This window comes from Haliaeetus albicilla, chromosome 10 (genome assembly GCF_947461875.1).
Source record: "Haliaeetus albicilla chromosome 10, bHalAlb1.1, whole genome shotgun sequence".
NCBI lineage: Eukaryota > Metazoa > Chordata > Aves > Accipitriformes > Accipitridae > Haliaeetus > Haliaeetus albicilla.
This window is the reverse complement of record NC_091492.1, coordinates 27,491,141-27,514,045: the sequence shown is the minus strand read 5'-3', so window position 1 is coordinate 27,514,045 and position 22,905 is coordinate 27,491,141. Positions and strand designations below refer to the sequence as shown.

General features: G+C 41.1%; 1 protein-coding gene across 6 annotated transcripts in view; it reads right to left on the bottom strand.

Moving 5' to 3' along the window:
* KREMEN1 (kringle containing transmembrane protein 1) overlaps positions 1-22,905 on the bottom strand; it is a 35,665-nt gene extending 12,760 nt beyond the window's left edge. For 2 of the 6 annotated variants that reach the window (XM_069794481.1, XM_069794482.1), the window contains exons 1-4: positions 22,772-22,905; positions 21,983-22,192; positions 10,275-10,437; positions 6,173-6,264 (exon numbers count right to left, since the gene is read on the bottom strand). In XM_069794481.1, the coding sequence (XP_069650582.1) occupies positions 6,173-6,264; positions 10,275-10,437; positions 21,983-22,061 (334 nt within the window). In that variant the 5' untranslated portion in view covers positions 22,062-22,192; positions 22,772-22,905. Of the gene's footprint in view, positions 1-4,438; positions 4,565-6,172; positions 6,265-10,274; positions 10,438-21,982; positions 22,403-22,520; positions 22,662-22,771 lie in introns of those variants that run through there. The other 4 variants (XM_069794478.1, XM_069794477.1, XM_069794479.1 and 1 more) reach the window with 4 other exon arrangements.

Here is a 22,905-nt window from a genome sequence, read left to right as displayed (position 1 = left end):
TTTCAGGTTTTTGACTTACCAATAGGTTTTTTGAGGGGGGAAATGCTGGGTTTGGGGTTTTGCAGCCTCTGATGCCTGATAGCATGTGGATTAACTGTTTTGGGGCTCCTTTTGGGGCTCCTTTTGAACTAGCCATCTCTTATACAGGGGGCCCTTTTCTCTATCAGATAATATGTGTGTTAGTAAACTGCTTCTGTATTATTCTATGTATATTCCTATAAATACAATAGGAATGCAATGAAGCTTTTTGGACTGAGCAGTCTTGTACAGTAGTCCTGAAAGTATCTCTTCACTGGATTCTGGAAGGCCCATTTCTGGGATTTCTTATACATGTCCATGTGCAGCAGCCATTGAAATAATGCCTTGAATTTAGAACTTCTGTTTTTCTAATTCTAACAAAGATGGTCTCATCCCTATTCCTTTGGAATATTATATACTGAGCTTGTAAACTGATGTCAGCTTACCGTTAAAATCATCCTGACATCTGGAACAGTTAACAGGTCTGTCTGAGAACTTGCTCCCAGACTTAGGCTATGTTGCCTATGGCAGCTTCCTCATTTTGAGGAAGAGGGCTAGTGTATCTATTAGTGACCAGCAAATATACTGGCATGTATATGATTATACTCTCAAGGAGGATGATTCTAGCATTATAAAGAAGAACTAATGAAGTTGGGAAGAAAATTCAAGTATGTATATTTTTTGAATAATTAGATAATGTTGCTTCAAATATTGTTCATAAAATAATTTTGTTTTCTCAGAATGATACAATTTCAATTATAAATGCTTGCATGAAGTTATGGCTTTGATATGTCCTGCAGCAACATGCTTGTAAGTACTGAGACTTCAAGTTACAGCCTGATTTAACATACCTTCGGAAATCCCCATTTGCAGCCCCACCCCAGCTGAGTACAGCTGGGCAGATAACTCTCGGTGAGCTGAATTTTTTGTACAGTGCATGATTTCACTGCCCTGAAAAAGCTTCCTTGTTAACTAACCTAGCTCATTTTCCTAGAACACCTGGGATTTCCTAAAAACACTTTTTTTTTTTTAAGTGAGACCCTTCAATCTTGTCTCTAGAGGATTAGTACTTCAGTATGTTCCATGCTAAGAAACCAGACTGAGCAATTTGAAAACTTCTTACATTTTGCAACTAAACCAAGCATAGCATTTGGGTATATCCTAAAGCTAGTTAGTCTCTTCCGTGTCCCAGCAGTATTTTAACATCCTTGTTATCTATCTAGCAAACAAAATTAGTGTCATTTGATTGGGAATAAACAGGAGAAGCATCAGTCTAGCCCAATAGTGAACAGTAATTTCCATGCCAGTGCCCAGCTCTTCAAATTACTTTGGTATCAAATCAACGAACTACATGAGCCCAAGGATATATGCTCAGCTACAAGCACTTTAGTAGTCCCACAACAAATATATAACTAAATGCTCTTCTGAACTGGGACAACACACACACAAAAAAATTACTCCTGTACATGCATATATGATTTTGATACGCCAGTTCTTCCCATGGCTACTGATGGGCTGGTCCTAAACCTAAGACACCACTGAGTTGCTGCTGAAGGGTTATCAGAGTACATAGTATAGGCATAATAGTAGAGGGGCGATGTTTGTAATCTGAGTTGGAGAAGAACTAATTAGCAAACACTGCTTTTATATCAGATCCACGGTGATCACAAATTACTGCTTTTTCAACAATATTTTTAGTATATTAGAATAATATGCTTCTCATTCACACTATATTAAACTGAATCAGGATGTGTGCATAGGGAGCCACTCAACATAAAGCTAAAACAAGACAGTGTACATTTATGTATGTGGAGCAGCTCTGCAGAAAAGGTCCTGGAGCTCCTGATAGAGAGGGAGCCAGGAGTGTGCTGGGCAGCAAAGGCAGCCAACAGGCCTGTATTAGATTGTTCCTCTACTCAGCACTTGTTAGGACCACATCAAGACTACTATGTCCAGTTTTGGGGCCACCAGTGCAAGAAAGACATTGACTGACTGGAGTGAGTTTGGCAGAGAGCCAAGATGCTCAGAGGAGATGCAGCCTCTGAGAAGAGGCTGAGGGATTTGGGCTTGTTCAGCCTGCAGAAGAGAAGGCCTCAGGGGTACTCCCTAGCAGCTTTGCAACACCGACATGGAGGCTGTCACAACGATGGAGCCAGGGTCTTCACAGTGATGCATTTTGGACAAGAGGTAAGGAGCTTAAGTTGAAACATGAGATGTTCAGGCTGGATGTTAAGGAAAATATTTTCACCATGCTGGCAGTCAAGCATGGGAACAAGGGCCCAGAGAGGGAGCGCACTCTGCGTCCCTGGAGGCTGTCATGGCCTGACTGGATAAACTTGGTCTAATCTGACAAACTGAGTAACTTGGTCTGACCTCAGAGCTGGCCCTGCTTTGAGCAGGAGGCTGGACTAGATGACAGCTTTCCAACCTAGGGTACCCTACAACCCTATGTGTATGTATAAAACTATATATATATATATATGTATGTACATATATATATATATAAAGCAATGAAGAATCAAAAGTATTTCTAGATAGGTGGTGACTGTTTAGTTACTCTGACCTTTAAAAATTCCCAACATATTCTTTTGCCTTAATTTGCTCTTAATGTTTATCCTACTAAAGAAGCTTGGCAAAAATGAGGTAGTCAATATTCTGTGATTACTGTTCATGCTGATCAGTGATGTCTTACTGTTACTTTGTCTTCACCCATTTGTATCTATTTGTTCTCTTTTGTGCAAGCATGCTCTTTTTCTTTTAAGCAGCATCTGACATAATGAGGTCCTGGCAAACACCAGAACTTCTGCATATTACATGTTAAGGTATATATATTAAAACATGGAATTCATCCTTTTGAGCTCAAACCCATGTTCCAGCTATGCTCACCTAGCTGTCCTTCAAAAGCCTCCTAGCTTTTTGCAATGCTAGTATGCAGCAGTATATTTCACTCAAATTTATTACATGACATACATGCACACAGGAAATATGATTTCAGTAATGAAATCTGTTTATGGTAAGAGATTCAAGTGGGCCATAAATATGGAGATGCAATTAAGTGGAACAGTAAGACTTTCTTTGACCTTTGGGGAGCGTAAGTTGTTACTTCTTTTGAATTTCAACTTAACCTCTTTAACAAAGACACCGATTTGAGAGGCTGAAAGAGTTAATGTCTCAAACATTGTGGTGGGGCAAGTTCTGCTTAAAGACAAACCCTGCACAGCAAGGAACCAAGGTGAAAAGCCCATCAGCTCAGACATCAGCAACAGGTGGGGGAGGGCGTGCTGGAGGGTGCGCAGCTCCCTGTTCTGATAAGCTGTTCTGATACAAAGATCAAACAATGGCAGTGTCTGCAGGGAAGAAGTTACTCCACAAATGACCCCCAAGCCTAAAGGCTCACAAACTGTTCATTAACCTGACTGGTTTGGGGGGGTCTCCTTATTCCCTGAATTGATGTATATGGTTACACAGTTTACAGAAGTAGTCTTATGCCAATTTCTGTTGTGAGAAACCCTGCCACCTACTACCACACCTCCCCAGTTCAGTTTGCTTCCGTCATGAATAAAATCTTTAACTGATCATTTGGTGTCGTTTCACCTTAATTTAGCCCGAGGGAATTTTGAATTAAACACGACTCCCTGGTCTGTCCAGCCTGGGTAGTGACAACCAAAAAAGTCAGGAATAGCTGCAACATTGCAAACAAACCATCTAAAGCATTCAGTTCTGAATTCTCCATGTGAGATGCACATGTTCTTTCAGGACTCAGTGCTGCCTTCTTGCCTTTTATTTTGTTTATGCCCATTCCAGTCTGCTTAGCAGACAAGCCATTAAGAAGAGGAGAGGAAGAAAAGGAAAGACTAAGCTCCTACTGGGGTAACTACCACTGTCTTCTGTGATTATGCCCATCCATCCTCATCTAACATTGCTAAATTCTGTATAGCATGTCTGCAGAATGCCAGAACACATTTCTGAATGAAACAGTGTTAAATATAAATATTAGTGAATGAGACACATGATTTAATCATGTGAAATCATCATTGTAATAAAAAATTCTTAACTGTAGATTCTTAATTATTGTTACAGTGAATCATTGCATGCAAATCTCTCTAGGCAATCAAGATGCTTCATGTTGTCAGCATTGTAGTGGTATTATGTGGGTATAGTTTATAGGTAAATTATGCTCCAGATACTCGGCTTTTTGAGTAGTAAATATAATTATGGAAAAGAAGCTTATATAAAACAATTTTTTTACTTCTCTAAAAATGTCAAATAGGATTTCTTTACACAATTTTTTCCTGTTCCATCTCAAAACTCAGTTTTGTATTATGCACTTCACAAGTTGGTTTTGATGGTCCTGTGATTTAGCATCCTGCTTACTGAAAACAGAAAATCTGGTAAAGAATAAAAGTTATTTTATACTTACACAGTTTCATAAACCATGAGGTTTGTATTAAGACTTGGATAGGCTTGCAATGTACAGTTTGTTCTAAATTGCTGCAATTCCTTTTTCTGGTATCCAGTTTCAGTGCAATGCTTGAAGCAGCTGCTACTGGTCAAAAGGACATTTTGCAAATATAAGCCTGGATTATCTGTGCAAGTAAGTGTCCAAGTTTAAATACTCTGCTCCCCACCACAGAGAAAATGAGCGAGGCTGGTTTTAAAAGAATCCTTTGTGTAGAACAAATGGAGTGGAGAGAATTTGCCATTCAGCTTTTTTACTGGTGCCATATCCAGAGAATTTGTTAACATCTGTGGTCTTTAAAGAAAATGCAAATTCTTTCATTGTAGACCAAGATAAATTTCTTAATTAGGAGGGTCATGTTTCCTAAATAAGACCTGGTATATTAGAAAAATGAGTAAGATGTCCTCTGAACAATGAGTATCAGACTGTTGAATGATTTTGTGTTATTTAAATTAGACTCCTTTATCTGTATTTAAGTCTAGGTAGAAGTCACCTGACTTAAGGTCACACTTATGTATTTGTTTGCCTAGGCTGAAGATGTGAATCACTCACTCACATTCATAAAGAAAGAAAACTGTGGATTTCTTCTAATCAAGAGTATGCCTATGTAAGGACAACTGCTCTGATGCTTAACAGTATGCACATAAGTTATCGCTTAGAAATAAGAGAGTACTTGCACAGAAGTTAGGAAAGCAAGTAAAGGCATTAATGATTAGACTTAATAAAATGTGTAGTTATGGTTGCTTGTTAACAAGCAAAACTGGAATATCTTTTTAATATTTAGGCATATTTTAAAGAATGTGATTTTTAGGAGTTTATCCTGCAGTGTTCAGGAATGAAAATTTTGGAACACATTGACATGAATCATGACAAAACCTCCACATTTTGGACAAGGTAAATAATATATAATACATTAAAAATATTTAATACTGGAAGGAAGCTTCAGGTGAATAGCTGGTGAATTATATGTTAAAAAAAAATCGAACAAAGTCCAGTTTGTGGTTTCACAGCAATGCTAAGTGAAATATTAAATATTTAATACTGGAAGGAAGCTTCAGGTGAATAGCTTGTGAATTATATGTTTAAAAAAAATTGAACAAAGTCTAGTTTGTGGTTTCACAGCAATGCTAAGTATATGCACCTGCAAGGATAGAATTCTAGCCCAGAGCTCCCATATACCAAACAAATAGCCATGTTTTCTCTATGTCCTCTCATACTGTCTTTATTTCTTCCAAGCAATTCTGTGCATGATGTATTATACACATGGAACTACTGCCATCCATTTTACAAGCTAATTGCAAATGATGGACACATATGTACCTTGTAAAAAAAGTAATTAATAATTTCCTATTCATTTTTGTCCTCTAGATTTTAATAAATAAATTACATATTTCTATGGATTCAAAAAAATAGCAGTACTTCATGAGTTTTTAGTGATTCTCTGTCTGGTATTATTTGTAAATAATATAATCCGGTAATTCTGAGATGAGATGAGAAGGATAGCAATGGAGGAATGATTCAGTAAGCTTGTCATTAACTCTAGAGACCTGTTTAAAATACTGCTTAGTCTGCAAATGAAAATAAACTGATTTGCCTTATCCTAGTTTCTGTTTGAAAGTCACTACCCGTTGTTGTATAACTGCCAATCCCTGTTCAACAGAGATGCAGGCCTAAAAAACTGCATGGTGCTCTTACTTCGGCAGGATGGAATCTCACAGTATTTCCAATATATTCCATCCTCATGCTCTGCAATGTAGCACCAGGGGCTGACATCTCCATCAGGGTTCCTGAAAGAGAAAAATAGAGAGAGTGAGTGAGAAGTCATCAAATATTTTCAAAAACCACATAAAAATAAATCTTATTAAGCTTCAGTGTCATCATTATTTTTGCTCTAATACCTATTGAATATTTAACCCGTTGGATTTGTATACCAAGAAAAATGCCAAAGTAGCCAGGAAGTTCAGATAACTTTGGTTATTACAGTACACAGCAAGCATAAATTGCTAGGAATGTCTAAAACATAACTTCTTCTTTCTTTAAGTCTAAAAGGTACAGAGGTACTTCTGGACAGTACTGACAGAGAGGAAGATTTTCAGCCACATATCCTGCATACAGGTTCTTTAGACTCCTGAACTTAATTTTTGCCTTGGTACAAAATAGTCCAGACTCCAACTTTCTGTATGTATGACGACAAAAACATTTATCTGATAAAGTCTTCTGGGAAAGACTGAGGTCTTTTCTTCCCCTTCAGTAAAGCTGAATAAATCTGTTCAAGGGATCTGATATATTGACAGATGGGATAATTCCTTATGTGTCCATGATTATTCTTTGCTGTTGTGTACCATCATTTACAAATGCATACCTAATTAGTCATTAGGTTATTTAAAGTTTTTTCTATGTACACTTTGAAAAACTATTCACATTGGTAAGAAAATAAATTGTTATTTTGGACAGTCAGGTTGAACTATGACCTTTACATATAACTAGGGCCAGCTGCAATCTTTTTATCATGTACTTTGACATGAATTCTAATAATGACTCCCTCCTACATAGAAGTGTCAGTTCAGTTGCACATTGTCATTGGGGCATATTAACAACTCTTTGTGGGAGAACTCTTGGGGATGGTTTTTGGTCAAATAACAGAATGCTGAAGACAACTGGTGAGTTGAGTTCAATTTAGCTGACTAAAATGCTGCTAGTTAGGCTTTCAAACAGACTAGTAAAAGTAGTGGATGAGGAAAGCCTAAGACCGGTGTGCTAGGAATTTAGGTGTAAAGGCAGTGGCTAAAGAAAGTAGAAGACTCAAATCAAGGAAATCTTGTACTTGAAATAACACAATTTTCCTTGTTTTCACAGTTACAGGAAATTTTTGGTTTACACCTGCATGACACAAATCAGGTATCTGTACTTGAATCATGGTAATGGCACTCCAGACATGAATGCCTTAAAATGCAAAGAAATTGCAGACAAATGTGATTAAGGTCTTTAGAAATCTTTGCCTTGAACCTCAAAAGCGCATACAGTTAGAAAACAATGGAGTGTCGTTCAAAATCTCCAAAAACTTCAGTCTGCATAATTTTGTTATGGCTGAAATGAGGTTTAGTGGAACATTATGAGGCATTCCCATCTTAACAGGGCATCTTGCAGTAAACAAAATATTCCAAGTAAGGACCACCCATAGAGAGATAACATGCTTCTGATTAATGCTTTAAGTGTAAAATTGGATTATTCAAATGCTGTCCCTAAAACTGAGCCTCAAAGTAATGTATTATGCCTTAAAAAAGCCTTGTGAGATATGTGTTGCCTTAGAGAATGGAAGATCAACTTGCCCATAGTCACCAAGCAAATGAATGCAGAGAAAGAGCTAAAACAGCAGTATCTTCACTCACAAGGCCTCAACAAGATTTGCATGCTAAAGATATGCTCTGACATTCTTAGAACAGTGACTTTCCAAGCTTTTTTTCAACAGAATGTGAAGTTAAAAAGCATCCGTTCGTTAGGATCATCATTTCATACACCATTGAGAATATTCCTGGGCCAAGTGATATAGCATAAGGAAGGAAATGGCTAGCCTTCCAGTCAAACTCCATCTCAAAGAGGATAATCTAATACCTAGCAGACTGAGATTAAAAAGCTGTATTTGGTAATCAAGTCATTTCTCAGGCTTACATACCAGATTATGGGTTTCTTGCTCCTTGTAACACTTACCAAATTCTCATTTGCTAAGTAAAGTGAGACTCTAGTAAGGATGACTTGAATACCTGGATAAACATTCAGTTTGTTATGCACATTTTTGCATAGCTTGTACATGTTTTGCTTTGTACTAACCTAAGTATTAGCCAGAGATGACTGCCAAAAGTAAGACCCTGTAGATACAGTCTACTTAGGATATTGCCACACAGCAACAATCAAAACTAAGTTCTTGATTCTGCTATTTGTATCAGAGATAATTCAGTGGCCACTAGCTTTTTTATAGGTCCATATTAGTATGCATAATGAGAGACACAGCTCTCCACAAGTCATGAAAATTGTTACACATTTGGTGGTGTTGGGCTGAGGGAGGCTGTGAAGTTGGTGTGAAATGGTTTTGATGGGAAGACAGTCCTTCCAGTGTTCACATGCCAATCTGATACTAGACAGCTTGATGGGTTTATTTGGTTTCCAGGCCATTTTCTAAAGAGAATGCTCAACTTCTATGGAGTTTTTCTGGTAGGTGGTGTATTTTTCTTTGCTCCTGTAAGATGCTGAACTGATTCAAAAGAGAGTCAGTTCAGAACTTGGCATTCTCCTTCTACAGCTGAAAACAGTCCCCTGGTGCAACACATTGAACAGTGTTATTTTGAAGCACTGCTGCAGCCACTGGAAAACATCCCGAGTAAGTCTTTTTCTTCCCTGTCCTTCACCCTGTTCTTCAATGAGAAATATCCTCCTGAGTCATCAAATACTCTGGAAATGCCACTGACTCCTTTCAATGTGCTCATCTATCTGCTGCATGTCACAAGAGCTCTTTTGTGTGCTTTCTTACTTACTCTCCATTAACTGGCTGTCTCTGTGTGTCATATTTTCTTGAATGACTGTTTCTGATTAAGTATGGAAAAGTTCTTGGATCAAGAACCAGGAGCCTATGTTCGTGACATAGCAGTTGTGCTGAACTCCTGCATATTAATTTTGCCTCATTTATTCTGATTTATATTGCTTACAGTGAAATGATTTAAACATGAAGGTGGCAAGTGTATAAGCTCTACCCTAGAAAGTCTATAACCTGTTAAGTAAAAGCATCTTCCAGGAGAATTGAGGTGTGGTTTGAACCTTCTCACAAAGGAGACATTAGAGCTTTTCTTGCTATGCCCTCGGTAACTCAATTCTTAATCTCTTGGTTTAAACATCTTTGTCCCCATTACCGAGTGAGTAAGAGACACCACTCAATGTTATATGCATCCTAGATGAGCTGATGATTATCACTGTTCAAGGAATGTATCTACCAGGTTATTCCCTACCTATTTCCATAGCAAGTATAGATGGGCATAAAAACTTAGCTGGTCAGTCCTACAAAGGCAGAAGTCCATGTAACTTCCAGATGCACAACATCAAGCAGTTAAATGTTGCAAGCTGAAAAGAGCCTGCAGAGCCTAAACACCCCTGAATTTAGGTTCTTATGTGGCTCCTAAATTCTGAAGTTCTTATTTAAGTTTTGTTCAAGTTCTATCCATAGATATGGAGGTCTTCTCTAGAAGGCAAGGAAATGAAAGAGGATCTGCCATGGTTTAAGCTGGTATAGTAACCACTGACAGCAGAGCTTCTGAATTCCAATGACAACTCTAAGTAACTGAACAGCTTATGCTATGCTCACTGAGAATTTTTAGTGACTACATTAACTTTCATTAGCACAAACCTCAGAAACATAGTATATAACAGAACCAGGCTTGTGGGTGAGGATAAAAACCATAATGTTCCAAAGACTCCTACAGTCATTCACTAGTGCTTCTCTACTTCTGACTTGGATCAATTTTTTTATCTCCACCTTTTCATTTAAGTAATCTCTAGTCTTTCTCTGTCAGGCCAAATTACAGACTGGATATATGACATGGACTTCGGGTGAGAGCTGGGTTGAAAAAGTTATTCTACTAATGGTGCTTGTAGATCCAGGGTACTGATTACAGGATAAAACAAAACCTGTTAGATATCCATGGTTCTGACATTCTTCAGTGTATGATAGGAAGTTTCCTAATTTTGTATCAACTGTTTAAAGTAACACTGGGCATATAGGCAATGTTAGTAGCAATGAGATATTGCTTACCTGCAGTAGTTATGCTCTCCAAGCCCTCCCTCCCCATTGGGATATTTCAAAGTATTATAAGGATGCTCAAAGGTCTCATTCCAAAAAAGACAAGGTTTCCCTGCATATTGGGAGGTCTGGTTCTGAGTGCCACGATAGTCAGCCCCATTTGCTGTATAACATTCTGGGAAGAAATGGAAATGGAAAAAGAGAAAGAATGTATGTAGATTTAGTGTTTGGTTGTTCTTCCCTCACCCTCCACCCCATCCCCAAGAGACCATGTTTCCTTTCACTAATATGTTTCCTGCATTGTTTAGGGAACTAAAGATGTTGTATGGGATTTAAGTTTCCTCTCAGAGTCAAGCAACTATGGAAGAGATTATGATTTCATTAGTTTACCAAACAATGTATAAGACAGGTCTGAAGAGCGGTTAATAAAATTAACATGCATTTTCTGAATAAGCATACTACATTTTTTACTGTTTTCCCCATGTTTTTACTCATTAGGATGAGTAAAACATCTGTAACTTGTTAATTTTCCAAAAATGAAATTAGATGATGTTATCAGTCTGCCACTTACAGCATACTACCCAAAATCTCATGCCAGTTTAACTAAAGTTGTGAATATCTGTACTTTATGAAGTGAAAGATTTTGTAGGCATGGATCTTGCAAAATTTACATCCTGATTTAGAAAAATTCCTAGGCATTTTTTTCTCTGGCCTGAATTGTCTTAGAAAGGGACCTCCTTTGGTAGAGTATAATTGTAATACTGTGATTTGCTACTAAAGCATTTATGCTTTCAGATTAAAATTTACAGGTCAGTATCCTTCTGACTTGCTCATATTTTCTTCCATTTATGTTTGTTTTCCTAGCTTCCTAATACTCAGCAAGTTAGAAATCAAAGCAGAGAATGATTTCTTTAGTCATTAAATACACTATCCCCTTCTCAGCTGAACTACAAATCTCATGCTGCCTGGCTTTGCTGTGTCATATTAATGACATCTTCTGAGCAAATAAATATTCAAATGCATGAACAATTTTACCTTTACTAACAATGCAAACGATTTTTGATTAAATTATGCACTGTGAGGGTGACAGAGCATGGGAACAGTTCACCCACAGACGTTGTGGAATCTCCGTCCTTGGAGATATTCAAAAGCCATCTGGACATGGTCCTGGGCAACTTGCTTTAGGTGACCATGCTTGAGGAGAGGGGCTGAACAAGGTGACCTCCAGAGGTCACTTCCAACCTCAACTACTCTGTGATTCTGTGACCATCTTCCAGAAATAGTCATTATAACAGTGTACCATAAATAAGTCTATCCTGTTTATGGTTAATACTTGGTAACATTTATCATCCATGCATTTATTTAAAAATAATATTCAAATACAACAGTCCATGACAGAATTAAAACTGCTGCATTACACTGCTGTAAACATTGCTTTGTACTGAGTAGTATTACTGGGGAAAGTCACAAATGCTTCACTGCAGGCTGCACAACCTTCTGTTTTATCCGATAGTATTCTCTGTAGAAACCATGTAACAGCTGCAGATACGTTCTACTGCCCTGAGGGAAATGGAGAGTGCTCTGAAGTGGAGTCTGCTGATCTCAGGTGTCCCTCATGAGATGTGCCTTACAAAGCAAGGCTAGAAAGACCTGTGTGGCTGCAGTTGGAAGAGGAGAAAAAACCAAAAACCATCCCCCAGCTTAATACTGATATTAACAGTACACCTTTTTTTGTATTTAGAAATACTGTGGGACAAGGGAAACTGTGTTATTAAAACCATGCCTTTGAAATTAGTTTAGTCTGGGCCCACAAATATCAGAATGGTGCAATTATAACAATTATTTCACAGTTTTATTACACAGCAGATGAAAGCTGATGTTTTTGTGCCTTCACTGCGCATCTTCATGCCTAGGCAAGTTAGGGTTTCTATTAAATGGAATTTTGTTGCTGAAGGCACACAGAAGAGGTGTCTGTACAGCCATCAGTGTATACTGCTATCATCCATGGACAGAAACCTGTCTACTTTAAAATAAACAAGCTTCAAGTCAATACTCCTCCTTACGGTAATTTACCTGACTGCCTCAGCCATGCAGGTGAGCTACATGCATTTACTTGAAAATGTAAATCTGAGTTTCCAGTATTCAGGCCACCACAGATATTTGCATAAACATATGAAAAAAAACCCCACTTTAAAGTCACCACAGTGTTGCAACTTTCTTCAATACCTCTCTTGCTTTGCAGTTAATGTAAAAGTTTTGCTATGTCATAGCTGAAAAATATAAGCTGATGAATTTGGCAGAAAAGAGAGGAAAACATAATCAAACTGGATAAACAAAATAACATACAGTATAAAGAAGTAGTTGTGAGAAGTGATAAACACATCCAGAAAAGATGTCTACTTCAGCTTAGTGCTATTACTTTTTTTGCTTCTCACTTCTAAATGAGAAGCAATATGTACTAACATCTACTCAGAAATGCAAGGAATGCTACAATACCTGAATGTAATCTGGCACACAGACTAAACTGAAGTTAACATCAGCCCATTTTAGGATCTGCTAAGACTGGCCCATGCTTTAACTTCCAGTAGTGACTGCCGTTCATTTTCATGTCAGCTTTTTTTCTTTAAATAGATTTTCTTCAGACTTCATTGCCCTAGTACTTTAAGGACATTGCACAAAAGAAAGAGTCAGAGCTCTCTTCATTCCTCTTAGCTGTAGTTTTTTGTTCCCAAGACAATATGCAGCTGTAACAGTGCCTCCTGTGTTCTTCTGCACTACGAAGAGATTTGGGAAAAATGTGCCAGCTGACTTGCAGCGAAGCTCCGCTGGCTTTGTTAGCATCTAGATGTGGAAGGGGGAGGCAGTGAGATACCACGTAAAATCATTGATTATTCCAGAAAAAATAGAATGGAAAATTTAAGTTAAGGAATTTAGCAGCTGTTATCAAATTAAATACATACCTTTTTGTGTTACAAGGAATTTGCTAGGAAACTTTAATTTTGTTAACAATTAATAAAAATTTTATCATAGCACTGGAGTGCAATCTTTTCAAGTAAATATTGGCATTTAAAAATCAGGTCCTCAGGCCTACATTGTCTTACCTTGAACAATCAGCTTTGAGATCTGCTGAGATATATTTTGTACAGTTTTCTATAAAATTTCTAGTAACATGGATACAGATCTTGGCATATTCAATATCTTGGCAGTAAACAGCTGAATTCTTCTATTTATCACACATAGTGATTTCACCATATTTTGCGACACAACAGCCAAGACACTACCTTAGCAATCTCACTATGAATTTAATATCCCAATGTGTGAAGGTGCAAAGTGAAGGTTTCATCTGCACACAGACCACTGTCCTCTCCATTTCAAATCCATAGGCTGCACTTTAAAGACAAAAGTCCTAAGAGATGCTGGAGAAGAGGAGGCTAGAACCTCCGTTCTTCTTTTCATTTTGCACCACTGGTGCAATAATTCTGTGAAAAGATGAGCTTAAAAAAGGTCACCAGATTTGTCTGCACAAAACTAATTCAGAAGAGGTCATCTAAATAAAACAGTCAAACAAGAGTGGACTGAACACTATGGGTAAAACTCTTGGCCTTACTCAACCTGATTTCTCTTTGGTAGATTATGATCATGTAGAAGGGGGGGGGGGGGGGAGGAACAACAAAAAACAAAACCCAACCAACAACAACAACCTCTCCTTTACTGTTCTGGCACCCACTGGATCCAACTGCCTTATGTTCCATGTTACTTTAGGCTATGAAGCCCATCGCTTGGAATCTAACTAACAGAACAGTGACTTATGGAAATTAATACCAGTTCTATGAATTTGAGAAGTTGTGGCAGTCTGGTGAAGTTCCCACTGACTGGAAAAGGGCAAACATAACCCCCATTTTAAAAAACGGGAAAAAAGGAAGACACGGGGAACTACAGGCCAGTCAGTCTCACCTCTGTGCCCAGCAAGATCATGGAGCAGATCCTCCTCAAAACTAGGATAAGGCACATGGAAAATAAAGAGATGATTGGTGACAGCCAACATGGCTTCACTAAGGGCAAGTCATGCCTGACAAATTTGGTGGCCTTCTATGATGGGGTTACAGCACTGGTGGATAAGGGAAGAGCAACTGACGTCATCCACCTGGACTTGAGCATAGCATTTGACACTGTCCCACATGACATCCTTGTCTCTAAGTTGGAGAGACATGGATTTCACGGGTAGACCACTCGGTGGATAAGGAATTGGCTGGATGGTCACACTCAAAGAGTTGTCGACAGCTCGATGTCCGAGTAGAGACCAGTAATGAGTGGTGTTCCTCAGGCGTCGGTACTGGAACCAGTGCTGTTTAACATCTTTGTCGGCGACATGGACAGTGGGATTGAGTGCACCCTCAGCGAGTTTGCCGATGACACCAAGCTGTGTGGTGTGGTCAATACACTGGAGGGAAGGGGTGCCATCCAGAGGGACCTGGACAGGCTAGAGAGGTGGGCCCGTGCAAACCTCATGAAGTTCAACAGGGCCAAACGCAAGGTCCTGCACATGGGTCACAGCAATCCCAAACATGGATACAGACTGGGTGATGAGTGGATTGAGAGCAGCCCTGCGGAGAAGACTTGGGGGTACTGGTGGATGAAAAACAGACTATGACCTGGCAATGTGTGTTTGCAGCCCAGAAAGACAATCGCATCCTGGGCTGCATCAAGAGAAGTGTGTCAAGGGAGGTGATTCTCCCCCTCTACTCCTCTCTCGTGAGACCCCACCTGCAGTACTGCATCCAGCTCTGGGGCCCCCAGCATAAGAAGGACGTGCACCTGAGCAAGCTGGTCCAGAGGAGGGCCACAAAGATGCTCGGGGGGCTGGAGCACCTCTCCCATGAAGACAGGCTGAGAGAGTTGGGGTTGTTCAGCCTGGAGAAGAGAAGGCTCCAGGCAGACCTTACAGCAGCCTTCCAGTACTTAAAGGGGGCCTACAGGAAAGCCGGAGAGGGACTTTTTACAAGGGCATGTAGTGATAGGACAAGGGGTAATGGCTTTAAACTGAAAGAGGGTAGATTTAGATTAGATGTAAGGAAGATGTTCTTCAATGTGAAGGGTGGTGAGACACTGGAACAGGTTGCCCAGAGAAGCTGTGGATGCCCCATCCTTGGAAGTGTTCAAGGCCAGGTTGGATGGGGCTTTGAGCAACCTGGCCTAGTGGAAGGTGTCCCTGCCCATGGCTGGGGGGTTGCAACCAGATGATCTTTAAGGTCTCTTCCAACCCAAACCATTCTATGATTCCATGAATTTTGGCAAGCCTTATTCGTTATAGTAAGTTTTGTAAGACTATGGTATACTATGACAGAACTTGCACTGTATCCAGTCCTCTCCAGGTGGCAAAGACAGCAAGGGAACAGGCACTTTGTGAAGGCTAAAGCTGACAGCTTCCTAGAAGGCATCAGAGTCCCAATGTGCTTGATAGATTTGTCACGTGGTTTCTGTTCATGCACCCAAGGCTGTTTAAACTATCCTGTGAACTATAAACCTCTATTAAATCACTAGGGGTCTAGACAGGACACAGAGAAAGCTGTGACCATTCAAATCTTGAAGTCTCTGACCTCCTCATATTTCTAAGATCTTAGTCAGCTGGGTTTCAGACATAGTCTGAAGTAGAGACTTGTGTCAAATCCATGATTAAAATCAATTGTCTGTGATGATTTCACTGTATTAACTGCCTAATGACCCCTGCTGCTTCTACTGTTTCATGGGGATGTCCGCAAACAGAATTAATCAGAGAGAGAAGCATTGCAGTGGTTCTAGTCATGAAAAGCTGGAAGTTTCCAAAAGGTCCTGTTCGGGATAATGCTTATGAGCCTTAGTGACAAAACATGGACAGCAGTGTGTTGTCAGGGCTATTTTGTTTTCAACATATCGGGTGCCACGGTTGACAGAAAAATAACTCTTTTTTTTTTTTTTTAAATGAATACGGAGACTAGATAAGTACATATTGAGTGGCAATTGCTAGAAAGAAAAAGCAGAAAATAAGCCTGGGGATGGTTGTCCACTATGAGTGAATGCTCATTGTGTGATACAGGTTCACAATTAGTTTTATTAGAGCCAGATCAACATTTGGAAGATCAAACAGCATCTGTAGTAGAAATTTTTTCCATCTGTCTCAGTTTCTTCTTCGATGTAGTAGGGACCTTACAATGATCATTTATGCCTTTGTTACTTTGGGACTGTATGGCTGCCTGCACTCCACATGGGCGCCACTTTAGGATCATTTGAAAAATTAAGGTAGTGCAGAATATAACAGCCTGACTTTTTTACTGAATGAAGCACTGATGATAAAACACTGACATTTCAGAGTCTGCATTGGTTTCCAATGATTTTCTAAGATGGACTTCCAAATATTGGTTTTAATCTCTGAAGTCCTTAATGGCAAGAGGCCCAGTTACCTGAGAAACTCTCATTTCACACCGCATTACCACAGACAGAAATAATACAAACATTTGAATTTCAACTGCAGTTTTTTCTGTACCAATGAGATGAAAAGCAAAGAAAACAGCTATCTACTTCTCAAAAACTCTTCCTTTTCTGGCTGGCAAGTGGGAAATCTTATAAACCTTCTGAGCATTCTTCAAAGTCTGTATTTTCTCAGACATGTATTTAGTGACATTACAAATTGCAAACTGAAGAGATGGAGGTTTCAGGACAGTTTAAATGACTTCTTAGAGTACTCTTCTAAGTTTGGGGCATGCACGTAGCTTTTGAGGCTGAAAATTCAGAATTACAAACTTGTTACTATTTCACTGAAAAAAAAAAAAAGTTACTTGCTTTATTTGTTTGCTTTAAGTTCTGGAAGCTACTTGGAGTGCTGACTAGTGGCCGGAGAGATTAAAGGTTGAGAACAATTATCAACCAGAAACTAGCCTACCCAGGCCAGAAATTATCCTACCAGCTACTGCCCAACAAGAAGCAAGGTTTTCTTTTAAAAATCTGCAGATTAATGAAAGGTAAATGAAAGTGGCTGCTATTTAAATCTTGGGTTTCATTACAGTGGTGTGATAGCCAGAATATTAAATGTTCTGTAAGGCTGGAGCAAGAAATAAAGATTCCTTGAATTTACATGCTATAACTGCCTGCTCAGTTCTCCTCTTTCAGAAGAGTCAGAAAAATGCTTAAGCAGAATATAAGGATATGGAACCAAAGGTGCCAGGTCCGATAATAACTAGGTGTCAGTTGTTTGATGCATGTGCTTGCATAGTGTTCTAAGAAGAGTTTTAAGTCATTTCATTCTGCCTAAACTGTCCTCCTAATTCTTGCTAAAGATTGCAATTTAAGCACTCCTCCTTAAATGAAAGCACTGTATCTAGGTGCAGATGGCAACAGTTACAGGCACTAACCAGATGCTGCAGTCTCTAATTTGATTGAAAGGGTATAATTAGACAGCAGAAACACTTCAATGAGAGAGTAATGCACAGAGGAAAGGACAGAAACCACTTAACTGATGCCAAGATACCCCAGCAGTAACAGAGGCAGGGGCCCATGGATGGAAGGGGCAGAACACCAAATTACCTTCTTCAGATGAGAACATTTTTGTTTCCCTATGGATGCGAATAGGGATTCTGTTATCATAGGTTGCCACAGTTCTTCATGTGGGAACACTGATTAAAACCAGAAGAAGCTTCAGGAGATCAAAGAGACAAATATGGCTTCTGTGGTCATTATTAAAAATATTTTTAGCAGTGCAATGGTTTTCTTTGAAGATGCAGTTTTATCGATTGACTCAAAAGTTCATTTGCATACTGTCATACAATTGGTCAGAAAAAATAATCTCATTCAGTATTATGTTATGATGAAAAATAAATGCTTTTGGGAAGTATAAGGCAGTTTTAGACCTACCCAAGTGGAAAATTAGTGTAGTATTTTTACATTTCAATACTTTACTACTCCAATTAGTACTAATATAACAAAAGCCCTTACCAAAACTAACAGGCTTGGGTGCCTATACTGTAACAGTAAAAAAACCCACAACACAACAGTTGATATGAACTAAAGAAAAAGCCTAAGGCAAGAGTGATCTTTGTTTAAAATTGCAATTTTCAAAATTGTTAGAAAATAACTCCCCATTTGGTAAATCAGCCAGTTTTAATTCTGTTGTGATGCTATGAGGGCACTTGGTCAGCTGATCATTTCTCCTTTGCAGTGTAGGGGCACTCCGCATGTAGTTTAAAAATCCTCTCTCTCTCGTTCTATGTATCCACACAGACACAGAAACACACACACACAGACACGCAAATATAATTTTTTAAGTCCTCAAATGCAATAATTTTTGCTGGTCAGAACTGGAGTCTCATTTAGCATTGGTCCAAACCAGAGAGTAGCCACAGTGAAGACTCACCTGACATTTGATCAAACCTTGACATAAGCATCTGTCTGTCCTGTAAAAATGTACTTTCCTGGAAATGTACAGACATGTGGAGTTCCATACTTGTGCTCCCTGACAGTGTGTGAGTTGTTACATATGTGAACTTGCTACTCTTGTGAGACTTTGATTACTAACCTTCAATCTAATCACTTTTTCATCACTTTTCCTTTATTGTTTTAAAAAAAACAAAAAACAAAAAGGTAAATGCTATCTGACTGGCCAGACCATTTCTGGAGTATGTTGGAAGCAGGCAAATTAGGATATGAGCATGAGAGGCAGTTATCATTACTTCTCATGCTTAAAAGTATGTGTTTTGTACCTTTTTTCTTTTTATTCATACAATATAAACATGCTATATTAGACACAGCTTTGCAGCTGCTGGCTGGTCCTCAGCCACAAGATGCAAACATACTTGCTTGTCTTGTGATTCTTTATCACTGGAACTAAGAATGCATGATGTGGCTCCGTAAGAATTTCTGTTCCTTAATACACCCATTTGTTTTCTTTCTTTGTGAAGTTTTAAAACTGTTGTTCCATTGTCAAGCGTGGCAGACTGAATCTCTTCGGAAATTTTACCAGGATGGGCCATAGCCACTGTGTGGATGGAGGGAGTGGTCAATTGCACAACCATTATGGTGTGATATGACAAAGAATGCAAATTTTGCAGCTGGCAGCATGTAATCCCTGCCTCCCTTCTACTTCTTTGGCTACATCCTGCCTGGATTTTGAGTTACACTCTATGCATGTACAAGCATGATAAGCCGAAGTGTCTGACTAACTATTTCATTTTCTATCTGTCTGGTTAGAAATGCTTTTTTGAGTATTTCCATGATGATTGCTTAAGGCATATCAAGTAGAACTGCTTCTCTGAATCAGCAAGATACAGGCAGAAAAGATAACAAGAGATACAAGGTTTGTGAGAGAAGGCTAAAACAGCAGCTCAGGGGAAAGACTCTGCTGGGAAAAAAAACAAGGGCACAGTGACCCAGTATTGCTAAATGGAAAGAAAACAGAGAAAGGAAAAAAAGACTGATCATCATATACATTTCTGATGGGGAAATTAAATGAACACTATAAATACAGAAACTAGAAGTGAGAACTTCTTGCATTGAGTATATAAAATAACTTTTGTTCACTGAAACTAACATTTGCTGAAGGCATTTCCATCTCTTTGGCCTTGTAATACAAACCTCACTAAATTTAGACAGTCCTTTAATGTTAGGCAATCTATTCACCCATCTCTTATTTCTGATTCACTTGAGAAATGTGGTATGACTGAAGTTTGAATGCTGCAAATGTCAGTGTTTGGATTAATAGAAACTGTTATACATCACACAGCAAAGCAGAAACATTCTGTGAAAAGTAGCACAGTACTATGTGCAAAAAGATTGTTAACTCACTCCAATTTCTAACAATTCGAGTCATTTTTCATAAGGCAATTCCAGAAGTTAAAGTTTCTCTCCTATCTTAGCAAATGATGGTGTGACACAGTCTGTATTTTGACAGCATTTTACAATAAATTTAAGACATGCATTTGATAAAAAAGGAATAGGCATTAAAAACATACCATATGACAAACTGCCTTACAAAAGAACTATTAATATTTGTCATTTTAGAATTCTGCTAGCTTCAAGTGCAACCTGATCCAGCTGATCCTGTTTTGGTCCTGTGGGATTAAGGGTCAAGAAAAAGATCCTGAGGTATGGTTTGTGCAGATTAGCAACTCTGCAGATTTTGTATATGCCACACAAATTACAGGTCCTTGCTGAAGTGTAGATTTGCACTGTTTCCAGGTTCTTTAGCAGAAGACACATAGATGGCAGTGCTTTCTAGATCCATTCTCCTTTGCTACCCCTTCACTCAGAGGCATTATATAGTCTCTCCGCCCCCGCCCCAGCTGCTTGTGCTCAGGCATCTCTGACCCCTTCAGTGGCTGCCAGTGCATGCAGTCAGAAGTTGACTAGAGGATGGAAATGCAGGTGTGTAAACAGGTAGAATCCTCTCAGTAGGCTATGAACCAAACATTCACACTGGGATATATCCTCCACTTGCTGTCATGCAGCCTGCTGTGAGGGACATGGTCACATACAGAATGTTCTGTCTGCAGTTCTGCTCAGAAATGTTACAAGAATTCTTCAACTTAAGCAAAGGAAGGAGTACCTACTGCGTGCGCTAAACATGTCCTAATGGTACTGGGAACAGATTGTTAGACATGGTCTAGATATATCCCTGTCTAGGCAGCTCTCTACATGCTTATCTGAAATACTCTCATGTTTTACTCACTTCAGGTAACTTCTGAGAAGTTGTAAAGTTTACCCTGAGTTCTCTTTCTGGTAAAAGGCTTTTTTTCCCCTGAGAAAGTCTATGTAAGTATTTTCCAAATCTAATCAAGTGCATCTACAAAAACTTGTTGAGCAAGTATCTGTTCATGGCAAAAGGCAGTAGAGCAAATTCTACATTATGAAGAATAACAATGATTAGAATATGCAAAATGTATCCAGGAGGACCAGGCATCTGATGGCTGTGACATTGCGATCACCTGGAACAGCCACTTCGGATCTTGCGAAGCAGGGCCAACGTTTATCAGAGGAGAACCGTGGTACTTGAAATCGTCAGTAACAACTGAGATAAGGACAAAAGGGTGCAGAGAAGTTTTAACTGAAAAATCAGACTAACAGGTAGCGAAGCTTCAGGCTTCCCAGATTGCTGGCTGAACGACAACCTGAATGGTCAGAGGAATCCGTGCTTGACAGGGAGCTGGGGCAGCACGCAGCAGACAGGCGAGATGGCCACCCTCCAGGCTCTAGCTCCGCGGCCCCAATTCTGCCCTGCTGCCACCGGTTATTTCATTTCCCAGTGAGTAAGTGTACCCACGCCCCACACGCCCCTCTCCCTGCAGATGCCTCTGTTCTGCAAATCTGGCTACCGAGCCACTTTGATAGAGAAACGTGCTGCTCTTCCTCCTCTCACCTCATGCTTTCATACAGTTTTCCAAGCTCCAGCCCAGCGAGCACAGGGAGAACCCTCAAACCCGCACACGCCGCAAACCGCGCACGAAAATACCCCCCGCACGTTTGCAGGAGCAGCTTCGAGCCGCGCACCGAGCTGGCGAGCAGGAAGGGACGTCGTCGCGACCTCGAGGAGGTGCCGCCGGGCGGCAGAGCCCTTCCGCGGGAGGCTGCGCGCCAGCCGCAAGCCTGCGGGGCTCGGGGCTCGGCTGCCCGGCTCCGTCGCCGCTCAGCCCTGCGAGGAGATCGGGGAGCAGCCCCAAACGCGCCCCCCGCCCGGCTGACCGCGACGCGTCACTCACCGGAGAGAGCGGACTCGCGGCAGCAGCTCAGCGCCAGCCATGAGAAGGCCAGGACGGCGGCGAAGGCGGGGGGCTCCATGAGCGGCGGCCGCCGGGCCGCACCGCGCTCGCAGGCGGCAGCCCCAGGGCTCCGGGGGCAGAGGTGGTCGCGGGCGGCCGGGAAGAGCGCAAAGTGCGGGAAGCGGAGGCCCTACAGCATGTGTCCTGTAACTGCGCCCCGGCGAGGTGCCGAGTGGCAGATGAGGGATCCTATTACCAGCCATGTGACAGGAAAGGATAGAGACCAACATCCCAACCTGCTGCAGCGCGGGACCGCAGAACTGCTGCTTTTCCATTTGACACCGGCAGGTTTGGGCTGCCGGTGCTCGCTCCGGGGCCAGCCCCGGGGCTCCGCGGAGCCCTCCTCGCGGGCAGGGCCGCCCCGCCGCCGGCGAGGCAGCGGCCCGGCGAGTCCCCTCCTCCCCCACCCCGCACACACTCCTCCGCCCCAGCAGCGACCCACGTCTCGCTCTCGTCGCTCCCCTCTGCCCTCTCGCACCCGGTCGCCCGCTGCGGCCGCGGAAGAGGCCGGGCAGGAGCCCGTCAGCCCCGCGGCCTAGCCGTGGGCTCTGCCTGGGGCCAGCCGCTGTCCCGGCCCCGCGCTCGCCCTCCGCCAGGCTGGGGTCCCACGGGGGTTGTCCGCAGCAGATGGGAGAGCGCAGGTGCAGCCCGTCTCTCATCCCTTGAAGCAGGGGGCGGGGGGGGGACGGGGGACGGGGACGGGGGACACAGGGAAAGAACGCTACGAACTTCGTATTAGCCCCGTGCAGCTCCCGCCCGCGCACAACCACTCTGCGCGGGCGCGGTGGGGCCGCGGGTGCGCGCCCGAGCGCTGCGCCCGAGCAGCGCCTTTCTGAGAGACTCGGCCGCCAGCGGGGGCGGAC